This window comes from Melospiza georgiana, chromosome 31 (genome assembly GCF_028018845.1).
Source record: "Melospiza georgiana isolate bMelGeo1 chromosome 31, bMelGeo1.pri, whole genome shotgun sequence".
Taxonomy (NCBI): domain Eukaryota; kingdom Metazoa; phylum Chordata; class Aves; order Passeriformes; family Passerellidae; genus Melospiza; species Melospiza georgiana.
The window spans coordinates 4,421,216-4,447,970 of record NC_080460.1 but is presented as its reverse complement, the minus strand read 5'-3'; the positions used below and the strand labels follow the sequence as shown (position 1 = coordinate 4,447,970).

Sequence of the window (26,755 nt, the reverse complement as noted above, 5' to 3'; positions counted from 1 at the left end):
TGGGAGTGATCCCAAACCCTCGGTGCCCCACATCAGTCACCAAAAAGGAGTGGCAGCTGTCAGCTGGCACAGGGAGCTGCTCACTCGGCCCCTCAGGGAGTAAGGAGCACGCTCAGGAAAGCAAAGGAAACAGAACTTGGGGGCTGAGATTGAAACTGGGAGCAAACTGGCTGACCTTGGCTCCCAGCAGCACAGAGCGCAGTCTCTCTATTTATCAAAATAACTAAATAAGTATATTTATTTATATAATAAATAATAATTATTTATTATAATAATAAATATGATTGGATGGTCGCAGTGCTGATCAAGGGGAGCGGCTGACGGAACCGGTTTTGGTTTGGGTAGCTTTGATCCGGTGCGTCCTTTGTGGACGGCTGGATGAACCCACGGGCCACAGTGGGGGGGGGGGGGGGGTCACAGTGGCGGGGGTCACCGGGCCAGAGAGCGGGACCGGAGCGAGGGGACGGCTCGGGAGCTCCCCCCGCCCCGAACGCAGCCGCTGCCGCGGGAACCGCTCCCGCCGCCCCGCCGGGCCCGGCTCGCGCCGCTCCGGGTGCCGCGCCCGGTGCCGCTGCTGGTGCCGCGCCCGGTGCCGCTGCTGGTGCCGCGCCCGGTGCCGCGCCCGGTGCCGCTCCGGTGCCGCTCCGGGTGCCGCGCCCGCCGCCCCGCCGGGCCCGGCCCGCGCCGCTCCCGGCGCCGCTCCGGGTGCCGCTCCGGTGCCGCTCCGGGTGCCGCTGCTGGTGCCGCGCCCGGTGCCGCGCCCGGCCCTGCCGCGCCCCCGAGCGGCGGCGTCGTGGCTCGGCGCCACCTGCAGGCGCAGAGCGGGAGCTGCAGCCCCGCCCCGCCGCGGGGAGAGCCGGGAATGGCGAGGGGAGGGGGCGGCCGGGGGCACGGGGTACACGGAGGGCACGGGCAACGGGACACCGGGACACAGGGCGCGGGGTCTGGGCGTCCGCTGCCGTTGTTGGGAGGCGCCAGGAGGTGCCAGCGGTGCCACCGGAGGCCGGGAATGCCCTGGAACCCTCAGCGGGCGGGAGGGGCCTCCCGGCGGCCGGAATAGATGTGCGCGGGGCGGGTTCCGGGCGGACCGGAAGTGCGGCCGAACCCGTTGCCGTGACAGCGGGCCCGGGGCCGCCATGGAGGCCGCGCTCACTGACATGTACGACCAGGCGCTGCTGGGCATCCTGCAGCATGTCGGCAACGTGGAGGAATTCCTGCGCATCCTCTTCGGCTTCCTCTACCGCAAGACCGACTTCTACCGGCTCCTTCTGCGGCCCGGGGACCGGCTGGGCTTCCCGCCCGGCGCGGCGCAGGCCATGGCCCTGCAGGTACCGGCGGGGCCCGGGGGATGGCGCGGCCTGGCCTTGCCGGCAGCCGGGGCTCTCATTGCCGCGGAGCCGAGCCGCACGGGCCGTGTCTCCCCGGCTGGGCGGTGTTGGTATCGGGCCGGCCGCGGGGTTAGCTCCGGGCAGTTGTGGGTCACGTCTGACCTCCAGCTGCACTGGGCAGGCTGGGCTGGAGGCCAGCTGAGGGCTAGGATTGCCTCTGCTGGGATCACATCTTCTCCTGCACCTGTCTGCCTGGGCACAGGCAGTGCTAGCTCAGCTGTCCTGCAGCTTTTCCCGGGCCAGCTCATCCTGCCTGCCTGTTGGAAACTTTGTCTGAGTGCCGGCTTGTCAATGGTCCCTGGGCGAGCCTGGAATATGGGGTAACGGGAGGCTTCCTTGGAGCCCCCTCCCAGCCAAGAGCTGAATCTCACTGCTCTTCTTTTCCCTGGAGTAACCAGCCCTCTTCCCAGGCCAGGGAGAGGCTGGCTCTGAGAATACAACCCTAGAAACAATTCCAAAATGCCCCCAGGGCTTTGTGAGGCGTGCTTGATGCGGCCATTGGACTTTCCGAAGAGTCGTGAGCTGTTTTTGTGGTGACTGCAGCAGCTCGGGGTGGGTGTGTGGTGCAGAGAGAGGCGGGGCAGGAAGGAGCAGGTGCCCAGGCGTGTGATGCTGCTCCTGTCCCTGTCTGGGCAGTGCTGCTCACTGTGCTGCTGCCCGTGCTTGCTGTTCCCCCCCAGGCGTTCCGGGTGTTTGAGCGCATGGCCAGGCAGGACGATGAGAAGAGGCGCCGCGAGCTCGAGGCCAAGCTGAGGAAGAAGGAGGAGGAAGAGGAGGCAGCCGCAGCCGCCGAGAGGGTGAAGCTGTGTCCTGCGGCTCAGGAGATCGAGGTGGAGACCACGGAGCACATCCCAGCAGCAGATGCTGGGGAAGCTGCAGGCACGCAGGAGCCAGCTGCAGCCCAGGGTGCTGCAGCCCCCAGCCCGCCGCCAGTGGAGCCCCCAGGGGCTGCTGCCCCAGCAGAGCTGCCCACGTAAGGCTCTCTCACTCTCTTCATGCTCCTGGTGGGGGGAGGCAGAACCCTGGGCAGGGCATCCACTGTTCCCTGCACAGCCTTTTTGGGTTTGGGCTTTGCTGTGCAGGTACTCAGCCCTTTGGGAGGCTGTGAGGATTTCCCTTGCAGGCTTCCAAGGCTGGAGGCATTGTGTAACTCCCCACAGCAGGGCAGCAGTTGTTGTCCTGGGGGAGGTTCAGGGTTTCCCACTCTGCTCTGAGCAGGAGAGGTGGCATATCCTGTACATGGCCCCACAAAGCTGGGCTGGGCCATGCAGCTCCTCCACAAACTGGTTTTGGTGTGCACTGTCCCTTTTCTGGCACCTGCTAAGGCTCATGAGGAAGTCCTGCAGCCTTTTTGTGAGTGCTGGACTCCCTGGCGTGCTGGGAGACGTCCCAGAAGCCACATGGGAGTGTGCACAGACACCTGCAATACCTGTGAGTGTGCATGGATACCTGCAATACCTGCAGGTTGATGTTGTGAGTGTGCACAGACACCTGCAGTACCTGTGAGTGTGCACAGACACCTGCAGTACTTGTGAGTGTGCATGGATACCTGCAATGCCTGCAGGTTGATGCTGGGAGTGTGTACAGACACCTGCGGTACCTGTGAGTGTGCACAGACACCTGCAGTACCTGTGAGTGTGCATGGATACCTGCAATGCCTGCAGGTTGATGCTGGGAGTGTGCACAGACACCTGCAGTACCTGTGAGTGTGCATGGATACCTGCAATGCCTGCAGGTTGATGCTGGGAGTGTGCACAGACACCTGCAGTACCTGTGAGTTACCTGCTGGCAGGCCTGGCAGCTGCAGCACCAAAGGGCTTTAGAAGCCTCTGGAGATCTCTGGCCCAGCCCTTGGCTCAGAGCAGGGCCAGCTTTGAGGATCAAGCAAGTGCTGCAGAGTTTTCTCTTTAGCTTGGTGGCTTTCCAGCAGTGCCAAGCAGCCTCCATTTGTGCAGAAATGTCTTTGTGTCACAGTCTTTCCACAGGTTCTGGGACACTCCCAGTCTGGCTCTGCTGAGCAGCAAGCTGTGGGCTGTGGAGGGCCAGCATGGCCCCTCTGAACCTGAATGCAGGTCCTGTACAGGCTCCACTCCTCCTTCCCTGGCATCAGCCTGACCCTGAGCCAGGTCAGAGCTGCCCAGCCCTTCCTCAGGGCCCTCATGCCTCGCTGAGGCTCAGACTGCTGCGTTTCTTTGCTGACCAGGTCGGGGGTGATGCTGTGAGCTGGCTGTGCAGACTCCATCTCCTCCTCCCCTGCCTGGTGTGTTCTGTGGCCAGACCCGTGTGGTGGCTGTGCCAACCCTCTCTGATCCCCACAACGGCCCTGACCATGTGTGGGGCTTTGCTGTGCCTCATCCCTGCTGTCCCCTGGTGCTTGGTGAGGAGACAAGCTTGGGCTGGAGCTCCCTCCTCCCAGCCAGTTTTGGAGCAAGCTGCCGAAAGGAGTGGACCACTGGAGGACCCCAAATCCTGTAAGGGGATAGAGAATTCAGAGCTCAGACTTTGGGGCATATTCCATATGCCTTGGCATATGGAAGGGACAGTGGAAGGGACAGTCTGAGGACCAAAATCTTGGGGACAGTGGGATGATATGTGGCAGGAGTGGAGAGGTTTGGTTCTTCCCCCAGGAGATGGCTGGGCACTTGAACAGGCTCTGTGTTCAAGGCTGCCAGAGCTCAAGGAGCATTTGGACAACGCTCTTGGGCAAATGGTGGCATTGTTGAGGTTGTCCTGTGCAAGGAGTTGGACTCAATCGTTGAAAGCGAAGGAAGCCAACCCACCTTGTCATTGATCAGCATTGACTTCGATTTATTGATTAAATCAGCCACTTTATATAACAGTCAATTAACTTCATGCTTATTGCAAAATCCAAGCTCACGATAGGTTAACAGAGAAAACTCTTAACCCCTCCTGTTGTTTTACAATACCTATGATTGTTTATTGAAAACAGGACAGCGTTCTCACTGTGATATGAAAAGTTCCCAAAACTTCCAGGAAGCTATCTTTTCCCAGAGAGCCCAAGGACAGAGTGTTTTGCCTGTTATGGGAAGACTGTCTGAGAATCTTATTGTTTATAAAGTGATGCTTGAGAGAGCCTAATTGTTTATAGAATCAAGCCTGGGAATTGCTTGACAACTACCTTTTACTTTTCCCTCAATTGTATGCCTTCATGGCCTCTTTCTTTGAGCCATGCTTGAACCAGACTCTCCACACTCAATGATCCTCGTGGGTGCCTTCCATCCAGCTCAGGGTATTCCATGATTGCATTATTCTAGGACAGTGTGGAGTCAGGTTCTGCAGCCTTGGCTGGAGCTGTGCTGGGGAAGAGCCTTGGAGTGGCCACCACAGGGAGGGGGAAAGGGGGCAGGCAAGGTGGCTGCTGAGTCACCTGGCCCAGTGGAGGAGGAGAAAGGGCTTGTGAGTAACTGATGTGCATCCCATGGGGTAAAAATAAGCCAAAAGCCAAAAATGAAATCATCTGCAGTGCCTGTGCTGGAGCTCTCTTGGTAAAGGTGGATTTTCTCCGGGGCTGCCAGTCTGACCCCAATCCCTGGGCAAAATTAGCAAGTCAAAGAAAGCCCTGCCAGAGTGCACAGCAGAGACCTGGGTGTGTCCAGCCCAGCTTTCTCGCAGAGGAGGAGAGAGGGAGAGGTTGGAGGCCCAGTGAAGCTGTGAGCAGAGGGAGCTGGGCTGGGCTCAGTGCCAGTTGCTCCTGTCCCTGTTCAGGCCACGTTTGCTGTGGTTTGCCCCGAGAAGTTTCACCTCAGGGCTTTGGCTGTGGGGCAGCAGCTGGTGTGAGGAGAGTTCAGCTGCCTGAAACAAACGTCAGGGCTGCAGGAAGGAAACTGGAGGGATCAGGAAGGAAGGTGGGGGCTCGTGTGAGAGCAGGATTGGTCTGACAGCGAGTGTGGTGGAGCCAAGAGGGATGGTTTCCGCTGTGTCTGCTGAGAGCCTGGTTAAAACTCAACCCTTGCCAGCGCCACCCTCTGCGTGCGTCCTGGCACTGCTGCAGCTTGGCCCCTGTCAGACCTCAGGCTCAGGTGCTGTTCTGCAGCCTGCAGCTGTGGCATTGAGCACCGAGCCCTGCGTGGCAGCCCTCCCCTGGGTGTGCTCTGCTGCTGCCACTGCAACTTCTGCCCTCCCCAGTGGGCTCTTCTCCCTCTTCTCCTACTGCTCCCACCACCCCAAACTTGCTGGTGGGGTGGAACACCTGCAGCCCCCTTGGTGCCCTTGGGGGGCACTTTAAACCCGTGGTGGGTGAGACCCGGTGCAGGTGGCCCTGTCCCAGTCCCCTCGCAGGAGTCTCGTGGTTTCCAGGCCAGGAGCAGGGGGTGTGTGCGGGCTGAAGGAGGGCAGGGAGCGTGCGGATTGTCCCGCTGTAGTTGGTTTCGATGCCTCTGGGGGGCACTGGAGCCCCCGGAAAGGCACTGGGGGCCGGGCGGGCACCCCCCGACAGACTATTAATAATTTAACCAACTGCTTAATTCTCCACAGCCCCTTCCTTCTGAGCAAAACCCAGAGCTACCAGCCTGGCTACGAGGGGCGCATGAGTAATGCACAACTCTGGCAGCAGGAATGCAGAAAAGAGCTTAAACAAAAATATTTTCCATCTCGCTTCCTTCCCCCCGCCCCTCCAGCCGCTGGTGAAGAAAACCGCTGCCACTAGAAGCTATATAAAAACTTGCTCATTCTGTCAACCTGACGGCTCTGGAAATGTAGGGCAGGTACCATCCCAGATCTGCCAGCTCCCATCAGAGCCTCGCGCTGCGCCGGGTGCTGGGCTGTTGGTTGGGAACATCTTATGAAGCACAGCGAGGTGGTAGCAGCTTTTACCGGGTTGATCCAGATGAATCAAGCCAGTTTTGCAGGTGTGGAGGTTTTCAGGGCTCAGTCTGGGGCTCGGCCAGGTCTCCCCAACTCCCTCACTTGTGAAAGGCGGGTGAATCAATTCCTTTTTGCTGCACGTTGCTGTGCCAGATCACCCAGCAGCAGCTGGTGTAAATACACCGAGGACTGAGGTGTCTTTGGGGTGACACTTGTGCCAAGAGCTGTGCCAAAGGGACAGAGGTCTCTATGCCACAGAAGAAGCCAGGCTCCTCTTGCAGCTGCCCCAGTTGTGGCAGCTCTCTTGCTGTCCCTGCCTTGCCAGGAGTGCAGCAGGACACAGCCCTCCTCACACCTCACCATGGGGCTGCTCTTCCTCGCCTTGCAGCTGCACAGTCCCAGCTCTGGCTCTTCCCCCATCTGCTCCCAGAAGCCATCCTTGCCTGAGCTCAGCTCCTAATTTTGAACACCTCTGCTGCCCAGCACCCTCCCCTTCCCCCAGCTTGGATTCCATCCTGCATATATTTGCCACACAGCATTTAAAATAGAGCCTGGCAGCCCACGTGTGGCACTGCGCAGCCCGGCCTGTGCTTGTGCTTTACGACTTTGGTTCCTGGCTTCCCTCTGCTCCTTGCTTTCTCCCAGTGTGAACTGGGGGGAAGCTCTCATGCCCCTGTCCTGTGAGTCCCTTCTCTTACTCCAAGTGTGGGTAGGAGGTGGTGCAGGAGGCTGGGAAGGGCAGTCCTGGAAGCCTGTGCATGATGGTGAATGTCTCACCTTCATGTGTTTCTCCCTCCAGCTCTTGTGTCTCTCCCAGGTGCTCCAGCCAGGTGTGCTCAGGATGGGGCAGCTCTGGTCTGTGCCTTAGAGATGATCTGGGCAGGCGAGGTCTCTGAGAGGAGGATCTTTGGGTATGGAGACCCAGGAAGCAGGGCCTCTGGGGCGCAGAACACCATGCCAGGTGGGCCAGGAGGATGTGCAAGTGCCTCATTCCTGAGGAACCCTTTGGCTGCTGCTGGGCACTGCAACGTGCGGGGCAGAAGCCCTGGGGTGTCTGTGGCCTCAGCCATTCACCTTCTGTGGTGTGGAGAGAAAAGGGGCAGCAAGAGGAGTGGGCTGAGGTGAGGAGGGGGCTCTTCATGGCTCCTTGGAGGAGACCCTTCAGGTGTTGCGGAGCCTGTGACTGGGGAAGGGGCTCTGCTCACCCTGTGCACACAGTGCCAATGCCGAGGAGGAGGGCAGACAGGCTGCTGCTGAGCAGCAGAGCTCTGGCCACGCTGGGTGCCCCGCTCACCTGGTCCAGGTGAGCCCCCCACCGGGCTGCTCTACCTGGCATTGCTCTGCTGTCCCTGGGAGGGGAGCAGGGGCTCAGCAGTGACCTACAAAAGCTCCTGCGGTACTCCCTGGCTAGATTGAACCAAAATGCATTAATCTGGTGAGCTAACTCCTGACATTCCAGCTCTCTCCTGAGACCCACCACTCCCATTCCCAGACCCCTAGCCACCTGGAGTTAACCCTTTGTGGGCCGCACTGGGAGCGTCCCTGGGATGACACAGCAGTGCTCTGGGAAATTTCCATGAGGCGCCTGTGTGAGTCTAACTCAACTTAGCAACGGCTTGGCTTTGCTGGAAGCCCAGATGGCATTTTGTTGTGAGGTGCCTGCAGGATGGGCTTCCTGGCATGGCTGCATCCTCCTTGAGGTGCCGGGGACAGGAATTTCACTGCTGGTCACCCTTTCTGGGGGAGCAGGGCTATGAAGAGGAGATGTTGCTGCATGCTGCTAACTTCAAGGCTGGTTTTGTTGGACTCAGAGACTGCGTTGTCCCAAGCTTTCTCAAAGGGAGGGGAACCCTTAGGTGCTCAGCAGTTTTGTCTGGGACTGTCCAGACCAGAAGCCAGTTAAACTGGTTTCCTTCCCTGCTGCTCCTATGGGCTTTCCTGAGGAGCTCACCTCAGAGTCCATGCTGTTTTTCCAGCCTGACCTAGAAAGGAGCTGATCTTGATCCATATTTAAGGAGAATCTGTCCTGGTTCCGATTCCTCTTATGCACGTGGGGCTGTGCACAGGGAATTCCTCCAGCACGGCCAGGGCCTGTCATGAGCAGGAGTCAGACAGAGCTCAGAGAACGGCCTGACCTGATACAGCCGAGCTCCATCTGGCCCCATATCCTGTCTCCATCAGCAGCAGATGCTGGGGGAAGAGGAGAAGAACAGAATGAGCGGTGCAGTGATACTTTCTCTGCGCTTTCACCCTACCCGGATACAGAGTGGCTCAGTGCCTTTCTAAACGCTCGGTCCTTCAGCCCTGTGGGGGGATTATTATTCGATGATGAGGAGCAGTCAGGGTCCAATTTTCCAGTGTTCTCATGGAGAACCGGGCCCCTCCAGTTGGGTAGGTGAGATCAGCAGCAGAGTGCCAGCTTCCTTGTGCTGTGCTGAACTGCTAAGGCATTTGGTTGCCCTACCAAGGTACTGAGCTCCAAAATTAGGTCCTGGGACCAAAAATAACTAAATTAAAACCTATAAATTTTTCTCTCAACAAGCAGAAAATCCCAGGGCTGGAAACCAAGGGACAGCATGTGCCCAATTCTTAGGTAAAAAAGCAATCACTGTTTGCTTGGTTTAATATTGCAGTGTTCACCAAAAGGGGCCTAACATGGAAAACTATCTGGACTGGGCCAGGTTCTGTTGATGGTGCAGGGGTCCGAGAGGTCACCTTGTCCTCTATTCCCACAGCTCAATCCCACCAGGTTCTTTTGGCCTTATCCCCCTTTGCCAGGGCAGCCTGGCTGGCTGCCTGCAGGTCTCTCCCTCCGGAGATCTCTGAAGCCCAAGGTTGTATAAGCTCTGCAAACAATAAAGATCCCAGGGGTCTTTTCCAGACGGTGGCACGTCCTGCTGTCCTTGACCTAAATATCCCAGAAGTAGTGAAATTTAGCCCCCTGGTGCCAGCGCTCCAGCACTCTTCTGCAAGCCGGTGGTGGCATTTCCACTTGCCTAATGTCAGTAAGCTGGCGCTGTGGAACAGCTCTGTAAATAACTCGGGATGCAAAAGGGAAGGCTCAGAGCTCTCCTGAAGTGAGCCAGCTTGGAAAAGAGCAGGGCTCTCCCCCGGCAGGGAGGGGGGCAGAGCACCTCGGTGGGGCTGGTGGGGGCTCCAGATGCAGAGGAGGCAGGTGCATTTGTTGGTTGGCTGCTGGGTAGAGCAGCAAAGGCATCATGTGGGCACCTGGTACCCAGGAGGAGCCTTGACCCCTTCCCACTGTGTCACCTGGGCTTGGTGACACAATGGAATCTAGGGGGATGTGTCCTGATGGGCTTGATTTTTGGTTGCTGGTCCCAGCCTGGTGGTAAGTTGAAGCTCTGAGGCTTCCTGAAGGTGAGGTGACCTTTGAAGTACAAGGCACATGGGGAGCAGCTGAGAGAGCTGGAGGGGCTTATCCTGGAGAAAAGGAGGCTCAGGAGGAATTTTCTTACTCTTGACAACTGTCTGACAGGAGAGGATCTGGCTCTGCTCCTAGAGAACAAGGGACTGGAGAAAAGGAAACAGCCTCAAGTTGTGCCAGGGGAGGTTTGGTTTGGATATTGGGAAGATTTCTTCATGGAAAGGACTGCCCAGCCCTGGCACAGGCTGCCCAGGGCCATGATGATGGAGTACTTATCCCTGGGGGGTTTGACAAACATGCACATTTGGCACTTGGGTACGCCAGTTAGTGGTGGCCTTGATGGCCTTGACGGTGCTGGGGACACAATTGGACTTGGTCTCGGAGGGTTTTCCCAACGGAAATAATTCCATGATTGCGTGGTCCTTGTAAGGCTGGTGGTGGGCACTGCAGGCTTGAGCCTGGGCTGCACTTCCTGGCTAGGCTGTGCCTCGGGTGTCAGAGGGAGGGGGAAGGCCCCGGCTGGTATTTTTCACTTTGTGTGTTTGAGAGCAGGATCATCAAGCTGCACAGTGCAGTCCTGGGGATGTGTGCTGAGGACCCCAGGGATAATGGGCTATGGGGAACTGTTGACAGACCTCTGCTCACTTCGGGGGTGAAGAAGACTTTCCAAAACTGGATTTGAGTGGTTCTCCAGCAAACCAAATACACCTGGGTTGGAAGAAACCCTGAGGATTGGGAGGGCCCTGGACCACTGCTGCTCAGGGCTGGAGCTTGCTGCTGGACAAGAAGTGTCACAGAGGATGGGGATGGATCACAGGGGATCAGAGGGGATCCTGGAGCTTATTGACTGCAGTGTGACTTGAACTGTAAAGGAAGGGATTTGGCATTCAGCTTGCTTAATGCTGTGCCGGAGCCCTCATTAGTTGAAGTGGTGGTACAGAGAAGCCTTTGAGGAGCCCTGGGTGCCTCCTGGACCCCAGGAAGGTCTGGGAGCTGCAGTCTACGTTTTCCTACCCTGGCACTTCCCAGGCAGAGCCCAGAGACAGAAAGTGCAACTGTCCTGATGTTTTGATGCCAAAAGATGTTAAATCTGGAGGTGGGAGTGAGGCTCCTTTGCAGCTTGCTTGCAGAAGGAGTGCAAAGCTGGGATTTTCTGTGCCCACAGTCCCTGCAGCTTTGGGATTGAAGCTTTCTGATGAGGTTAAACCTCTGGATTCCCTGCCTGTTGCTACAGAACCCACACTGGAACCCTGAGGAGCAGAGGACACACTTTACCCTTTTCAAAATCTTAGAAGCTGTTTTTTTTTAGCTTTGGCTGAAGCTTGGTAGGAGCTTTTTGGGGTGCACAGACCTTCCTGTATCTTGAGCACTTTTGGTTCTCATCTGAAAGGCTAGTAGGCAGAAGTTCTGGAAATCTGCATTCCAGCAAATCTGTATTCTGTTGTGTGTGCTGGTGTCTTTGGGTGAGCGTGGCTTTTCTGCAGCGTTGCAGAATGGGCTCTGCCATCCGCCTGCCTGCCTAGGTGGCACTGCTCTGTGGTTTCTGCCCTGCTGGCTGCCTGCAGCCGCGCTAGTGCTGGGAGGGCAGGATGCAGCTGTGGTGCAAGGAGCTTCCCCAGGAGGGAGCAGGGATCTGTGGTGGATGCCTGGAGCTGCCAGGGCTGTGATGGGCCACCCTAGGAGGGTGACCCGAGTGCTGCCACAGCAGGAGGATGGCTATTGCTGACATGGTGCTGGTTCCCAGCAGCCCTGTGCTACCTGCAGTTGAACTGCTCCAGGCTGAGAGGATCACCTTCGTTGAGTTGTTCTCAAAATCCTTAGAATTTTTTCCTTCTTGTGGGGGGAAAAGGGGGTCCATTGGCATTATGAGATATCAGTTCCTTCCCATGACACTTTCCCAGCTCTGCTCCTCATACTTTTCCTCAACTTCTGCATGCTTGCACCAAAATTCCTCAGTGAAGAGGAACTCAGTGAGCTGCCCTGCTTCTTCTCAGCTCAACCAACCAGATCCTTGGGTGTGTTTGGTTCCTGCTCTTTGTTTGTGTCCAGCACAGTGTTCACAGAGTTGGTGCTGCAGCTGTTGAGCTCCAAGGACAGAAACGTGTTCAGCTGACTGTCCACAGAGCCAGGATTGCTGTTGCCATTTCCACATTGCTCAGCTCATCGTGCGTCACCAACCCACGGAGCTGGGAATCCCAGAGCAAGAAATGCCCAGGCATCTGTGAATGGGGCTTGACATCCAGCACGTCCACCAGGGACAGCACTGCCACCTCTCAGGGAGTGCCGTCCCCTCGTGTGGCTGCCCAGGGTGTAGGGAGGGAGTGGCTGCAGTGCCAGGGACACGCAGCGGCTGCGCCATGTGGCTCTGAGGAGTGGGGAACAGATCGGCTGCTTCTCGACGGTGCATTGTTAAAGGTTTCACCTCCCCCAAAATGACACATTGCGAGCAAAAATAGAACAAGACAGAACACATAGACCCACCCCCACCATCCCCACCACCCGGCAGCCAAGTGCACGCAGTGCCAAACCCTTGGGTTTAAAAGCTGGTGCTTTGTCACCCTCCCTCCCCTCAGTCCTGCCACCACCTGCCCCAGCCCAGCAGGCGCTCAGGCAGTCTGGTGAGTGACCATCACACCAGGAGTGGCCGTACTGCTGGACAATCACCACCCAACCCACACTGTGGGCTGGATCTGACCTCTCTCTTCAGCTGCTGGCTCTGGGATGGGAGCAGGAACCGTGGTCTTGGTGCAGGAGGTTCTCTCACGCCCTGCACAGTGGTGCTCTTGGGACAACGTGGCAGATGCTTTTGGCCAGGAGAGCCACCTCCGGCATGGTGGCATGGCTTGGCTCAACCTGCTGTGAGCCAGAGCTGTCTCCTGTGAATGGTGAGGGAAGCTGCCTCCCAGCCAAGGAGCAGGGTCCAATTCTGGAGTGCCACTGGTGTGTGCTAAGCACAGTTGGACCAGGCAGAGATCTGTTTGGAAAGTGTCCAGGAAAGGAAGAGTTGCTCCAGGAGGTGGTAGAGCTGTCAGCCGTTTGTCAGCAGTGCCTAACAAGGCTGCGGCCTGACTTCACCACCCTGCATCCTCCATGGCTCCAGAGCTGGCAGTTACCCTGGCAGTGAAATTATCCAGGCTTCGTGAGTCCCCCCGTGATCCTGTTCAGGGGTACAAAGCCCATGCATGGATTTTTAACATCGGAAACAGAGCTGAAGCAGAGGTTGGTGGTGTCTTGGGTAAACACCTGGAGGGATTTGGACTGGGAGTTGGGGAGGAGAGGAGTGGAGAAGTGATGGCACTGGAACTCGCCTCCCCAGGACGAGCAGCCATGGCTGGAGGGAGGTTTAGGCACTCTTCAGGTGGAACTTCTCCCCCTGAAGCTGGGTGGGGGGCTGCAGGGCCGAGGCAGTGGGGCTGAGCTTGTCCAGTGAGCTGCACGTGATGGCAGAGGTGGTGGTGACATGTCCCTCCTTCAGCCGGCCGTGCTCCAGTTCTGGCACTCTAGCAGCAGGAGAAGGACAGAGCTGTCCCACAGGGACAGTTGGCCTGGGAGTAAGGCTGCTGTCCCCTGCACAGTCCCTATGCTGTGCAGAGAGACGTTGGACAGAGCAAGTCCTGCCTCAGTTTCCCTGTTGCACAGTTAACACCGGCTGTGGGGCTGGTGAGTCCACCTGTGCCCTCGTAGGCAGCGCGATTGCGTTTGGTAATCTCCCAGAGGGGCTATCCAGAACTGCCTGGCTGGGCTCTGCTCTCTCTTCTGAGGAGAAGGCACATCCAGAGCAGACCTGGTGGCTTTGTGACAGTGAGTGATTGCTGGTTTTATCCGTGCTGAGGCTGTGTGGCATTTGCAGCTGGCATCTCACCGTTTGTGCCTTTGTACCAGTGCATTTCTCCCACCTTTGATGATCTGCATCTGGTCTCATGAGCCTTGGCTGGGCATAAGCCCACTGCCTCCTCCTGCTCCCTTTTGAGTTTTTCCCAGGAGAGGTCTGGAGGAAACAGGGGAAACAGCTGTTTGATGGTTCTTGTCTGGTTCTTTTGTGATTGCAAGGAGCCACTGACACTTGGGGTGGCAATTCCCAGCTTCCTCCAGGTGGCTTGCTGGCAGGTTTGGGAGGAGCCAGGTTGGGCTGTGCCTTGGCCAGCGTGGCTTCTGAGCCAGAAAATTGGGCTTGTCATGGAGGGAGGCTGCAGAGACCTGAAGGGTGGGGCAGGTAGGACTGTGGGGTGTCGAACCCCCTCCATGGCTGCTGCCCCTGAAGGTCACAGAAGAACAGAAAGTGGCCAACACTGCTTAGAAGGAAACACTCTCTTAGGAGGAAAAAAGCCCAGCTGGGTTTGAAATTGGGTCAGATTTGTCCTCTGGTTCACCGTGTGGCCTTGTGGCCAGCCTGGATGGAGGGCAGGAGTCCCATGAAGCTGTGCCGTGCCTGGGCAGATGCCACAGCATGGGTAAACATCTTGTGAGGGCATGCAGCCAGCCAGGCTGCCCCGGGCTGCACAGACCCTCCTCGCTGCCAGAGGCCGATGCAGAGTGGTCTCCGAGATGTTGTGCCCCGAGAGCCAAGCTGCGTTCCAGCACTGGGCCGTTCCTAGGCGGGACCAGGGCACGCGTGAGCCAACGCGGGGCCGTGCCTGTGCGCTTCAGCAGGTTCCCTTGCCGCGGGGCAGGCCCTGCAGCCCCTGCCCTGCAGCCCCTGCCCTGCAGCCCCTGCCCGCCTGCAGCCCGGGCTCCTCGCCCTCCAGCCTGTTTGACTCCTCCAGTCCGGGGGCGGCTGGGAAGCGACAGCTGGAGCCAACGCAGCAGCCCGCTGCCATGCCAACCCTGTTTCCATGGCAATGGGCACCCAATGGGCGACTGCCAGCCAAGGCCAAGATGCCCGAAAATGAAGCGATGCCCCCTGAAATAGCCAGCAGAGGCTGGGAGCCTGGGAGCTGCCAGTGCCAGCAGCGCCTTCAGGGCCTGGGAGCGGATCAGAACCACCCCGGTGCGCCGTGGAGCAGGGCAGCTGAAACCCTTGGTGCACCCCGTGAAACCATAGAGAAAAAAAAATGGGGAGGTGCAGCCACGTCGACAGCCCCCTCCGGCTGTCTTACAGCCTAATTTAATTTAAATAGATGGCTCTTACATAACCCTCAGGGCACCGTGCTGCTGCAGCCAGCCCCACTCCGTGCTGGTGAGGGCCCCCCAGAGTGCGGGTGCCGGGAGGGGAGAGGGGCACGGGAAGATAGGCTCCCCAAAGCTGTCTGTGCCCGGGGGCTGCTCCTCACCAGCCCCCCCTTCATGTAAGTCCCTGACCCCCATGTTTATCCAGCTCTACATTGAAGCCTAGGTGGGTATCAAAACATTTTAAAATAACTCTGCCTTTTGTTAGCACCACAGCTATCTTTAGAAGAGATTTGGTTTTATTTGAAAGCCCTCTCTGTGAGGGTTCAGTGGAATAGATCCCCAGCCCAGCAGTTTAAAGGGATATAGGTGTGATGATCTCCTTTCTTGTCTGGAAACACAGTATTGATTATTGCTTATTGATGTGATAAACTCCATCTTACCCCTACAGCCATCTCCTCAGCTTTTCTGGCATTTCCACAGCTGAAAGAGACAGTGTTGTGCTCAGTGTGTTGCTCACGATTCATTTGTCCAGGCACCCTGGGATGGCTCTTGAGGCATCCTGGTCCCCAGCTCCATCCCCTCTCTGTGAGCAATTGCCCTGCTCATAACAGCTGGTGGTTTTCCCAAACGTTAAAATCAGTGTGAGGAGAACCACTGCTGTGTTTTCAGGTCACAACCATAGGCCACCACCTCTGCAGCCATGACAGTGGCTTGGGGGACAGCTCACACCCAGCACGTGCCAGTGTCCCTGCTCCAGCTGTGATGGGAAGAGGAGGGAACAAGGAGCTCTGCACTGGAGCAGAGGTGGCCAGGAAGGTGCTCTGGACGCACTGGGGGCCAGCTCTGCACCTTTTGGGCAGCCAAACCATCGTGTGTCTCAGCACCTGTCCTTTCAGCAGGGTTGTTGTCCCTGCAGCAGACTGGGGAGATGGGACTGTGAATCACCCACAGTGGGCAGGGTGGCTGTAGTCCCTCTGTCCTGGGGCTGCTTCCTTGGACCTGCTGCCTTCCATAGAGCCAGCAATGAGGGAGAGATGCTCTAGGAGGACCGAGCGGAAGCTATGCCCTCCCTTTTGGTTTCTTGCATGCTGTTCTCAGGCTTCCTGCTCTCTCCAGGCTCTGATCTTTCTGACATTTAACCTGTGTCCCCTTTCTCCCTGCACAGCAGACAGGAGCAGTTCCAGACAAACCCTGACAGCTACAACGGAGCTGTGCGAGAGAATTACACCTGGTCCCAAGATTACAGTGATCTGGAAATTAAAGTGCCTGTGCCCAAGCACATTGTCAAAGGCAAGCAGGTAAAGTGATGTGAGTGGTGTCTCTGTAGCATTTGGGTGCACAGCTTTCCTGGGAGACCGTGTTTTGGATTGAAGCACCAAGATGTGGCTGTGCCATGTTCCACAGTGTGAGTCTGGTGAGGACTGAGATCACAGCCTGTCCGTGTTCCTGTTGTGCTGCACTGTCCTCTGCTCCATCTCAGCTAGGCTCCCTGGCACTGCCTCACCCCTTCTGTGCTTTTTCTTTCTGCTTCCACTACCTGCATACTCACACGTGTGTTTTGGAGCCTGGCTGGGGATGGATGCCCTTCCTCAGTTGTTCCTCTGGCTCTGAGTGTCTTCTGCCTTGTGTTTGGAAGCAGGAGCTGCTGGAACGGCTCCTCTGGCACTGGGGAGCTGGATCAGGCACAGCCCCTGTGTGGCTTGACCTGCTCTAGATGGAAGGGAGCCGGCCTGGGGAGGAGGCTGCGGGCCAGCCCCTCCTCCTGGCTGGCTTCATGCACAGAGAGGTCTCTCCTGTCTTTGGCTCAGGCAGGAGCTCCCCTGTTCTGCTTGTGCTCATGCTGTTCTTCCTGCACCCCTTCTGTTCCCTCCCGGTCAGGGACCCAGAGGGAGTGTGCCCATGGCTGGCCTTAGCTGCAGCTAGAACTCTTTCCCAAATGCTGCCCTTCCCTCTGTATTTTTCCATTTGGGAAGCCTGTGCTCCCCCACCTCTGCTCTTCTCTGCTTCCAGGGTGGCTGAAAGGAGCACGCTGGAGTTTGTCACTGGCTTCAGCCTACACAGCTCCTCAGCATGCCAAGGAATGTCACTGGCAGCAGCGGCAGCAGCCCGGGCCAGAGGGGTGAGGGGGCACACGGCTGTCACAGGCACAGCAGGATGCACCAGGAAAATGCATCTTTCCCAGTGGGTCTCTAAAACAAACCCAGAGTGTTTCTTGAAAGGATTCTGGGGTGTCCAGATGGATATTCCATCCCTCTGCATCAAACTTTGGTCACGATTCCTCTCCCTGACTAGGGAAGTTGTGTTCTTTCCAAAAACCCCACACAGGGCTCTGTCTGCTCCATCCTTGGCCAGGGAGAGGTTCAGGAGCCTGCAGGAGCTCACAGGAGTGGAGACAGGATATGGTTTCCTGACCTTTCCTTGGTTCAAGACTGTGCCATGGCTGTGGAAGAGTCCCTGCACCTCAGAAGGGGCAGGGGGGCTTTAAGGCACCCCCTTCCCCTGTGCCCGTGGCATGGCTCTGCCCACCCTTGCCCCAGTACTTGCCCACGCTGCCCTCTTGAAGCAATTGGTTGTTCAGATGCTGGACTTCCCTTCTCCTCGCACTCTCTTTCCTGGTGTTTTGTTCATCCATCCTCCTTGGGGCTCCTCTTGGCAGCTGAGTTTCCATTTCCAAATGATTCTGTGTATTCCCAGCCTCGAGGGAATGAGAACAGACAGGCTGGGGCTTTGGCCAGAGCAGGAGGACTCAGAGCAATTTAAAAGCTCCATGTACTTTGGACGTGTTCATGGGTACTTGCACAAGAGCAACATTCTCTTGCATTCAGACAACTTCATATTTTAAAAAAATTACCAGGTTTTTGGCTTCTGCCTGCCAAGGCAAGATAAAAAATTTCCGCATTTGGTCCCTGAGTTCAGAGTGCACCCAACTCTAATGTTGCTCACAGTCTTCCTTATGACACTTTTTGGGTTTCAGGCTGTTGCTATGGCACATTTTGCTCTGGTGAGCTTAAGGTTTCCTTGTTTGGAGCTCAGGTGTCCTTGGAGCTGGAATGGGTGATTGGGTAGGTGAGAGCATCTTCCCCCATGGTCCCCCCGCTCTGATCTACTTGTGGGCGCAGCAGAGGCCCCTGGATCTGAGCGCTCAAACAGAGATGATGACTCCAGGCCTCTCTCTGCTGAACTCAAAAGGAGACAAGCTCGATTCCTCTCTCAGTTTGTATTTGCTCGTTTGAGCTGCGTGGGCGGGCGTGGGCGCGCGGTGTGCACAGAAATCCCTGTGGTGAAAAGGCCACAGCACACCACGAGAGCTGGCTTTCCTTGGGGCAGCCAGGTGTTCTGGGCAGCAGAGGTACTCGCAGGGAGCGCATGGGGAGGCACAGGAAGCTTCAGAGCTGCCGAGTACTGTGGCTTGCTCTTGGCCTTCCCCAGGTGAGGGCTGTCCACAGGTACCACCTTGTGCACACCTGAGTCCTCTCAAACATGTCCCTCCATGCACGGAGGGGCTCTCCAGCAGGGCATGTGCTGCCCCTGTCCCTACTCCTGGGGGGCTGCTGTGCTGGGTGGGGCCTTCCTGCTAGGTGCAGGTAGAAGCAGTGTTGGAATGGCTTCTCATGTTGTCTACTTGCACAGCAAAGTGGCCAGGTGAAGTCTTCCCAGACTTCTTCCATTTGGGTTTCTCTTCTCCCTCTCTCAACTCATTGCTGGTCCCAGAGCTACCTAAAAGGTGTCCCTTGGTCCCACCAGATACCTTTTGCAGCCACCTGTGAATAAAACCCTCTCATATTTGCTTATTTTTGTCCATGTAGAACCCACAGACACAATGCCTGCCACAGACCTGTGCCTGCCATGTCTCCAGCTTAGGAATCACCTTGCCTTTTTCCCCTTGGTCCTTTCTGGGCAGGCCCTGTCCTGTGCTGAGGGCCAGCACCAGTAGCTCTGTCCCTGCAGCCAGGAGCCTGAGCAGATGGTGGTGGTGGAGGGCAGAGCCTCATCCCCCTGCCTCTCTGCAGTAAGGTGCCAGCACTGGGCTGAGGGAGCTGCTCCATGGAGGGAGCACCTCCTCTGGAGGTGTTTTCATCCCAGCCGGGGGACAGCCTGCTGTCCTCTGCCGTCCTCCTGTCCCGTCCCCAGTCCCCTGTGAGCACGGTCCTGCTGCCAGCTGCCACGGGAGCTGAGTGCCTGCGCTGTGTGTGCTGGGCCTGCTGTGCCCCTGCCGGAGCACACAGCAGCTTTGGGGGCTGTACCCCGGTGACATCAGTCACACACAGCCGCCCTCCCTCCCTGGCTGGAGCAGCTCTGCCTGTCTTCTGCCTGCGTGGAGCTAGTGAGCTGCTGGAAGTCTCCTAGGTAATGGATAATGTAATAACATTTCAAATGAGATCTGCAGAGCAGGAGGAAGATCTGGGGGAACTCTGGGAGAGAATGCAGGCAAATCTCACTGCAGTCTCCTCCTCTCGGGCCAGCGCAGGGGGCCACAATCCTGCCCCTTCCCAGCCAGGTCCTCCCCACATCCCCTGGCTTGGCGCGGGCTCTGCTGGCAGCACCTCGGGGCTGGAGGGGACAGGAGAGAACATATGGTCTCCACAGAGACCAGGGGAACGGCGTGCCTCTCACAGCCTGCCTCTGTCTCCCCGGGGGACAGCCATGTCACCTGCATGGCAGGTCGGAGCAGGGTTCCCCATATGGCTGCTGTGGGCGGGCGCTGGCCCCGTTCCTGGGGACGGAGCTGCCCCTGTAGCAGGGAGCCAGGAAAGCGTGCTGCAGCATTCCTCCTGCGCACAGCCCCTCCTCACACGCCCGACGGGAGGCCTGGGCTCAGCCCAGGGCTGCCTCCAGCAGCAGAAGCAGAGCCAAGGAGCAAGCTTTCAGCATGGTGCAGCAAATAGGGGATGACCAACTGCAGCCCTAGTGTAGGAACCCCGACACTATCAGCCCCTGCTCAGCTATCAGGATCACACACATTCATGCCCAGCTTGGCATGGTGGCAGAGAGGCAAACCCTAAAGAGCTCTCTCACAGCGAGTAGATGTCCAACCTTTGAATGCTGTTCAGAGGCCTGTAGCATTACTGGTCTTCTTTGAGAGGAAACTGAGGCACAGGGTAGAACCAGCTGCCTTGAATTCTTCAGGGGACCCCCGGTTGCTGGCTGTACTGCTTTTCCTTCCCTGAAGAGGCTCCCTCTCTCCTCCAAACTGTTGCTCTTTGCTGTGAGAGAACAGTGGGATTCTCACCCTGCTGCTACAGACAGGACTGGAAGCTCTTCTCTCTCTCATCCCCTTGCAAGTGCACTTGACCCCAAACCCCAGCTTGCACAGTGAGAAGGGAAGCAGGAGCCTTCCGGATTATCGTGTCTGTGTTTGTTTCCAGGTGTCTGTGGATATCAGCAGTGGTGCCATTCGTGTAGCAGTGCTGGAGGGAAGCAGCCAACACGTCCTCATGGAAGGGAAGCTCACCCACAAGATCAACACAGAGAGTTCCCTGTGGAGCCTGGAGCCTGGGAAGTGTATTTTGGTAAGGGTGGTCTACACCAGCTGTGTCTGCTTGGCTCGCAGCTCTGCCACACTTAACCCAGGAAACTGGAGCAGCTGGAAGTTGGAGCCAGCTCTAGATGTGTCTGGCTTTGCCTGTCCAACTTCTGGCTCATGCTGCCCTTGCCTGTGTGCTGTGCCTTGCCTCCTACTCCTGAGTTGCCTGTCAGGGTGTGGGCTGGGCAAAGGGGTCCCCAGCTCCAGCTGAGGGCAGGCAGCACAGCCATCACTTGAGGGTGGTCTCTGTCCTCAATCCCAGCATGGGGCCCTGCACTGCACTGCTGGTCCTGCACACTGGCCGTGCTGAGCCTGCCCTCCAACTCTCCTGGCCCCACTCCAGCCCCAGCATCTTGGCAGGTGCCTGTTCCTCACCATTCCTTTCTGTCCTGTCGTGGGATTCCTGCTTGTTTGAGGTGGGCACTGTGGCTCCTCTGCCTCCAGCGGGCCTGTGGTTTGCTGTGGGTCTGTTGTCCCAAATCATCCCTGTCAAGGAGGTCTCAGGGCAGCTGATGCCCAGCTATGTGTTATTGGTGGGTTCCCAGCCCCAAGCCTCATTTCCGAAGTGCTCTAGATGTTCAGGCTGAGGGTGTGAGTTCAGCTGTGCTCACAGCTGGAGCTGCTGCAGGAGTTCTGCCCTTCACCCTGGGATCCTGAGTGTCAAACAGTTTCCAAAGTTTATATGCCAGTTTGGGGGCCAGGATTGTGCTAGGAGCAGGATTTTGCTACCTGTGACCATCTTTGTTTGCCCTATCCTTTTCCACCCAGAGGCTTTTCCAGGAGAGTTTCAGGAGTAACAAAGCTGTTGTGAGACCCAGGAGAGGACACGTGCTGTCTCCTGGGAGGGAACGAGCTGGCTCTAAGCCTTTCTCCCTGTAGCACGAGGGTGGCAGCAGATGAGCACCCAAATCCAAGCCCTCACAGTGGAAAATGGAGTGGAAATGTGCTGCCAGAGTCAGGAATCCCGTGAATGGTGTCTGGGGAGGCTGCACAGTGCCACCCGACCACTGCTGATCCACAGGGATGTACCTCGAGTGACAGGCTGGTGCCAAAAGGTTGAGTGAGGTCCCTGCAAGGGAGAGGAGCTTCTCTGATGCTGCTAGGCCACTGAAGGGATGTGGTAGTGGCATCCTTAGCCTGCATTTTGTAAATATTCGTAAACATCTTGAAAATTAGCTGATCTGGGACACAGCAATAATCCTGGAAAGGCATGAACCCGTTGAAGAGGAGGTGGCCCGATGGGTGTCTGCTCCACAGTGTGGATGGAAGCCTGGAAGTCCCTGGTGGGTGTTGCCAGCGCCAGCAAGGGAGGCAGTGTCTCCTGAGTGCCCGTCAGAGGCCGGGCACGGCTCGGTGCCTCCCGGGGCGGCCGCGGGGAGCAGAGGGGGCCGTCGCCCCCAGCCCCAGAGCTGGCTCTTGCCTCGAACAGCACGAGCCCAGGCTTGTGAGGATCTCCAGCTGGCTGCCAACATATTGATGGTGGGATGAGATCTCGCTTGAAGAATTGTAAGGTAACTGGAGCAGAGTGAGTAATCCTCGCCCAAGAGCAGCTCCTTTTCCATGCGCTGAGTAGCCAGGAGTGGTTTGCGCCTCCTCCCGATTCATTCATCAGGGGACACCCACCCTTGTGGGAAGGCATTGCTTCATTCAGTGCCCAGATGGGGCCATTGGGGTTTATTTGGGGCTTATGGGGCATATGGACCCTTTCTGAGCCCCATTGCTCCCTGTGAGCTTCAAATGCAGCAGTTGGGCTGTCTCCCTCCTGCAAGAAGCTCCAAGGTGCTGCCTGGCTTCCCTGTGGGACCCAGGGGTGGCATTCTCTGGCAGGCTGTGGATGTAGCCAAAACTGAACTCACCCAGTGCCAGCGCTGGGGTAGTCCAAGGAGATCCTGCCTGCTTTGGGGACTGCTTGGGGCACCTTGGTGGCCCTGTCCATGCTGCATGTTCATGGTCTGTGAATTGAGGTGATCCCTGCAGCAGAACTTGGTCTTGGTGCCAAGCAGGTGGAATCTCTTGCTTGGTCCTGTCTGTCTGAAAAGGTCTCAGTTCTGTGCAGAGGCTGTTGAGTCCTGTGTCCTCTTGCAGGGCGTGTCAGGGATCATCAAGATCCCCAGATTCTTCAGGTGGCTGCAGTAACAGCTTTCTCACTGTCCTCAGCCTCCCTGGCCTCCTCCCAGCTCCCTTCTGGGATGCCATTCACAGCCGTGCCACCAGCAGACTCCCTTCTCCTCCAGCTCTTATCATGGGGAGATGTTTTTGCCTTACAACCCATCCTAGTTCTGCTTCCCCCATCCTGCCTGGTGTTCTTATTCGTATATCATCTTCATTATGTCACTCACACTCCAGCAGCCCCAGAACTCCCCTCACCAGCATTCAGAGACCACTCTGCCTTCCGCCTCCTGCTCCATGGAGCTCTCCCAGCTGGAGCCCAGCCTGACACCAACATGATTCTCATCTCATCCTTTGGCACACCCGTGTGCACGGCAGCAGAATCCAGCTGGCATTGTTCCTCAGTGCTCTGGTGACGTAGAGGGGGGGCCCTGTCCATTGCTCCTGGTCAGGATTTTGTCCCAGGATTGTGCCCCTGCCTGTGGCATGCTGCACGGTACCCTGGTCCTGGGTGTCATCCCTGTGCTCTCCCTTCTCTGTCACACCCGCTTGCTTGTTGAAAGTGAGATTAAAATAACCTCGCTGTTTTTAGCAATCCCCACTGGGTGTTGTGCACAACTCCTTTTGGTATTATTTTCGTTGTGGAGGATTTTTCTCCCATTCCTTCTCTTTTTCTCTTCCTCTCAGCCTTTGTTTTCCACGCTTGGGCTTTTGTCAGCAAGTCCTGCCTTGAACGTTTGTTGCAGTCTCGGCTTGCCATCCTGTGAGCCATGAGGCTGAGGGGATGCAGTTCATGGTGCTCAGCCCTGCCCTCCCCGTACTGCTGAGAGCCCTCACTGGGGAAGTTCACAGCTTGCCAGCAGCATCATGGGGTCATCCCTCCTGTTCCAAACCTGAGGAGCCCGAAGGGTGCTCCTGCTGCAAGTGTGGACAGTCAGGGCTGCTGCCCTTCTGCTTTGCTTTCTGTCTCAGGGTGATGTTCTGGGGGCTCCCCCACCTGCCCACCCAGGGTTGGGAAGCCCAGGAGCAAACCCTCGGTGGCTCTCCCTCCCCTCCAAAGTGGAACTGTGCAATTAAAAAGAGAACAAGCATGCCTGTCTAGCTGGAAAAACTAACGCCTTCCCCAAGCTGGAATATTTTACCGGCTCTGCTCTCCCAGAAGGATTAAACCCCAGCCACCCCCTCCTGTATTAATTGGTTCCTTTTCTTCACACCACGGAGAAGCTTGGCTCCGTAACAGGAATGGCTGTCCGTGTTCTCCCCTCCGGAGCTATTGAGCTTCCTGGGAGGTTTGAGCAAATTGTATTGTCTGCCTTTATTGATGATTTTGCAGAGGCCGACGAATGCCATAAATCTGCCCTGCTGCTGGGATTAGTGCTAAAATAACATGGGAGGAAGGAGCCCACTCTTCCTGGAAAAGCTGAAAGCAAGTTGGAGTTGCCGTTGCAGGATGCCCCTTGCTGGCCTCAGCACAGCCCTGCTGGCCAGCCAGCTCTGTTCAAGGCACTGCCATCAAGATGGCTTTTCCCGCTGAGGGTGTTGGCTGGAGCAGGGAGATATCCCCTCTTCTTGTCCATCCCTCCGGGGCTGCTGCTGAGCTGTGGTGCCACGGGAAGCAGGTGCTGGCAGTCAGCAGGGGTGGCACAGAGCAGCAGGTGATGTCCTTGCCTCCTCTGCCACCCGTGCTGCCACCCACCAGCCAGAGCCAGGGGAGCTGAGGCCAAGCTTCCTTCTAGGTTAGGGAAAGGCAAGATGGCTGCACTGCCACACCAGAGTCCCTGACCCCACACTCCACCAGACACAGCCTCCTCATCCCACAGTGCTGGGCTCTGACACTGCTGCTGTGTTGACCGTGTGGCCCCAGGCCAGTGTCACCCCCAGCCACTGCTGGGGGACACTGGTCCCAACTTGGAGCTGTAGCGTGGGCTGAGATTTCATCCTCAGGGTGTGAGCTGGGGCTGTGGGGGCCCACAGCAGGGTTGTGCAAAGCCTTTGGCTGCTGGGGGAGGGAGGCACGAGCATGCCACCCCTCTGCTAGCTGTGAGGCTGGATTAGTGTGAGCTTGACTGCCACTGGTGGGCAAGCGCCATGCTGCTGTCAGCCGAGCTCTGCATCCCTGCCATGGAGCTGTGAGGTGGGCAGGGGTACCAGCCACATCCTGGCCAGGACAGGGGCTGCTCCCCCCATTCGCTGACCCACAGCTTGTCCCCAGATCAGCCTGAACAAGGGGGATGAGTACTGGTGGAATGCCATCCTGGAGGGCGAGGAGCAGATCGACATCGACAAGATCAACAAGGAGCGCTCCATGGCCACGGTGGACGAGGAGGAGCACGCCGTGCTGGATCGCCTCACCTTTGACTACCACCAGAAGCTGCAGGGCAAGCCCCAGAGCCATGAGCTGGTAGGTGCTGGCTGCTTTGTGCCACCGGGCCTTTCAAGGGTCCCATCCCCAGGAAAAGGGGCCCCATGGCTCTGCTCCATCTCAGAGCTCTTCATTTGTCCCCCCACACTAACATTTGGGGGGGGTCAGGTTCTGCTGATCAATCTTTTGCCATGCACTCCTGCCTTCCCCTTCCTGGCACCCTGGCAAGTGCCCGTAAGCCAGGGGTGGGCCCCACATCCCTGAGCCTCTTTCCCCAGCTGGCCCTGCTCAGGGCTGCACCCACATGGGTCTGGGCTCAGCCCGACCCAGGAGCTGCCTGGTGCTGCCCTGGGCGCTGTCTGGGCACAGAAATGGTGTGTGCCCCCCCTGGCAGTGACCACTGCCAGCCAGGCAGGAAGGGGCACTGCTGCCCACACCCCTTCCCGCGGGTCAGGTGGCCGCGCAGCCCCAGGGCCTGTGGGATGAGCTGCAGAGAGCAGGGGGCGCGGGGAGCAGCGTGGCGTCACCCCGGGCTGACGGACGCCTCTTTGCAGAAGGTGCATGAGATGTTAAAGAAGGGCTGGGACACCGAGGGCTCGCCGTTCCGTGGCCAGAAATTCGACCCCTCCATGTTCAACATCTCCCCCGGCGCCGTCCAGTTTTGACAGCGGCAAAAACAACTGAGAAATAAAGCGGGGAGAGGCGACGTGCCCGCCCCTGGATGCCCACCAGGATCCTCCCAGCCAGCGCCAGTGCCCGGGACTCACTGATCCACGCTGCCAGCCCGTCCGTGCTCTGAGGGGAAGCCTGAGGAAGTGGGCAGATTTACATCCTGTCACCACGGCAACCTGGGCACCAGGACCCCTCTCCTCCCCTCCTCTCCCCTCCCCTCACCTCGAGCTGCTCCATGTTTTTCTGGAATAGAGGGAGCGTGTTGGGTCGCGTTGGGTGGCATAGTTATTGTTTTTGGTGGAGGAGGATACTGCTTTTGGGGTTTCTGGGGATGCAGAGCCCTCCCTGCCCTGGCACGGGGCAGCTTTGCCCCTCACAGGTGGAGATGGGTGCTGGGTACGGGCAGTGGGGATGGGGAAGCCTGCCCCTGCCTGCCTCTGCCAGCACCCTGCCCACCTGGCACCCCCAAATCCTCTCGCCAGCCCCACTCCAGGGTGTCCCAAGGGGGCCATGCTGCCCCGGGGGAGGCTTTCTCCTGGCTTCCCCCTCCTTCACGTCCTCACTGGACGGGGTCAGGACACCCGGGAGTGGGCAGAGGCCACAGCCATCCGCTGGGGTTTGCTCCCCCTGTGTCAGGGAGCAGCAGGGGTGCTCCCCACAGCACTGGCGTTTGGGGGGGCTGCAGGCCCACCCCTCATGGCCAGCAGCTGGGCAGGAGCCCCTGAAACATACGGGTTTCCCTGGCATGGTAATTGGGGGTCTGTCTGAGGGTGGGGTCTGCCTGGGAGAGGAGGCCCCAGCACGCCCAGCCTGGCTCTCACAGCTTCCACCAGCCCTCCCCCCGGGGTGTGTGGGCTGGGGGTCCCCGGCCCGTTGCCCACCCCTCACCCCCAGCCTGCAATAAAGACATGTCACCGAGGGGCCTGTGAGTGACTCGGTGCCACCAGGGGAGATGAGTGTGCCCGATTCTCCAGCATCACCTTGCTTAGGGGACAAGGACGGGGGCACCGAGCCCGGGGTGTCTGTCTGTCTGTCTGTCTGTCTGTCTGCCAGCACGGGCTCCAGACACTGGGGTGGGTGTTGTGGTGGATATGGGATTCCTGGAGGAGAGTGGAATTTTTGGGGGTCCATCGGGGTGTGGATATAGGACTCCTGGGGGTGGAGGGAGTGAATTCTGCCATCCCTGGGAGGGGCTTGGTGTAGGATACCCGAAGGAGGGCCGGATTTATGGGGTTACTTGGGTGTGGGGGTGTTGGAATGTGGGATCCCGCGGGAGGGGGGCTAGATTTTGGACTCCTCGGGGTGTGGTGTGAGATCCCTGGGGAGAGGCGCTGGATTTTCGTGTCCGTGGGGCAGGGGGGTGGCTCTGGGATCCCCACGGC

The 26,755-nt window shown here is 58.0% G+C and overlaps 1 protein-coding gene across 1 annotated transcript; it reads left to right on the top strand.

The window, feature by feature from the left end:
- Nucleotides 1-893: 893 nt before the first annotated feature.
- NUDCD3 (NudC domain containing 3) lies at nt 894-25,443 on the top strand. The gene is given in 7 exon segments (XM_058042528.1): nt 894-1,035; nt 1,037-1,328; nt 2,069-2,361; nt 15,872-16,004; nt 20,073-20,216; nt 24,552-24,740; nt 25,256-25,443. Coding segments are annotated over 7 exon segments (1,188 nt in total). The 5' UTR covers nt 894-1,009; the 3' UTR covers nt 25,367-25,443.
- Nucleotides 25,444-26,755: the final 1,312 nt, after the last annotated feature.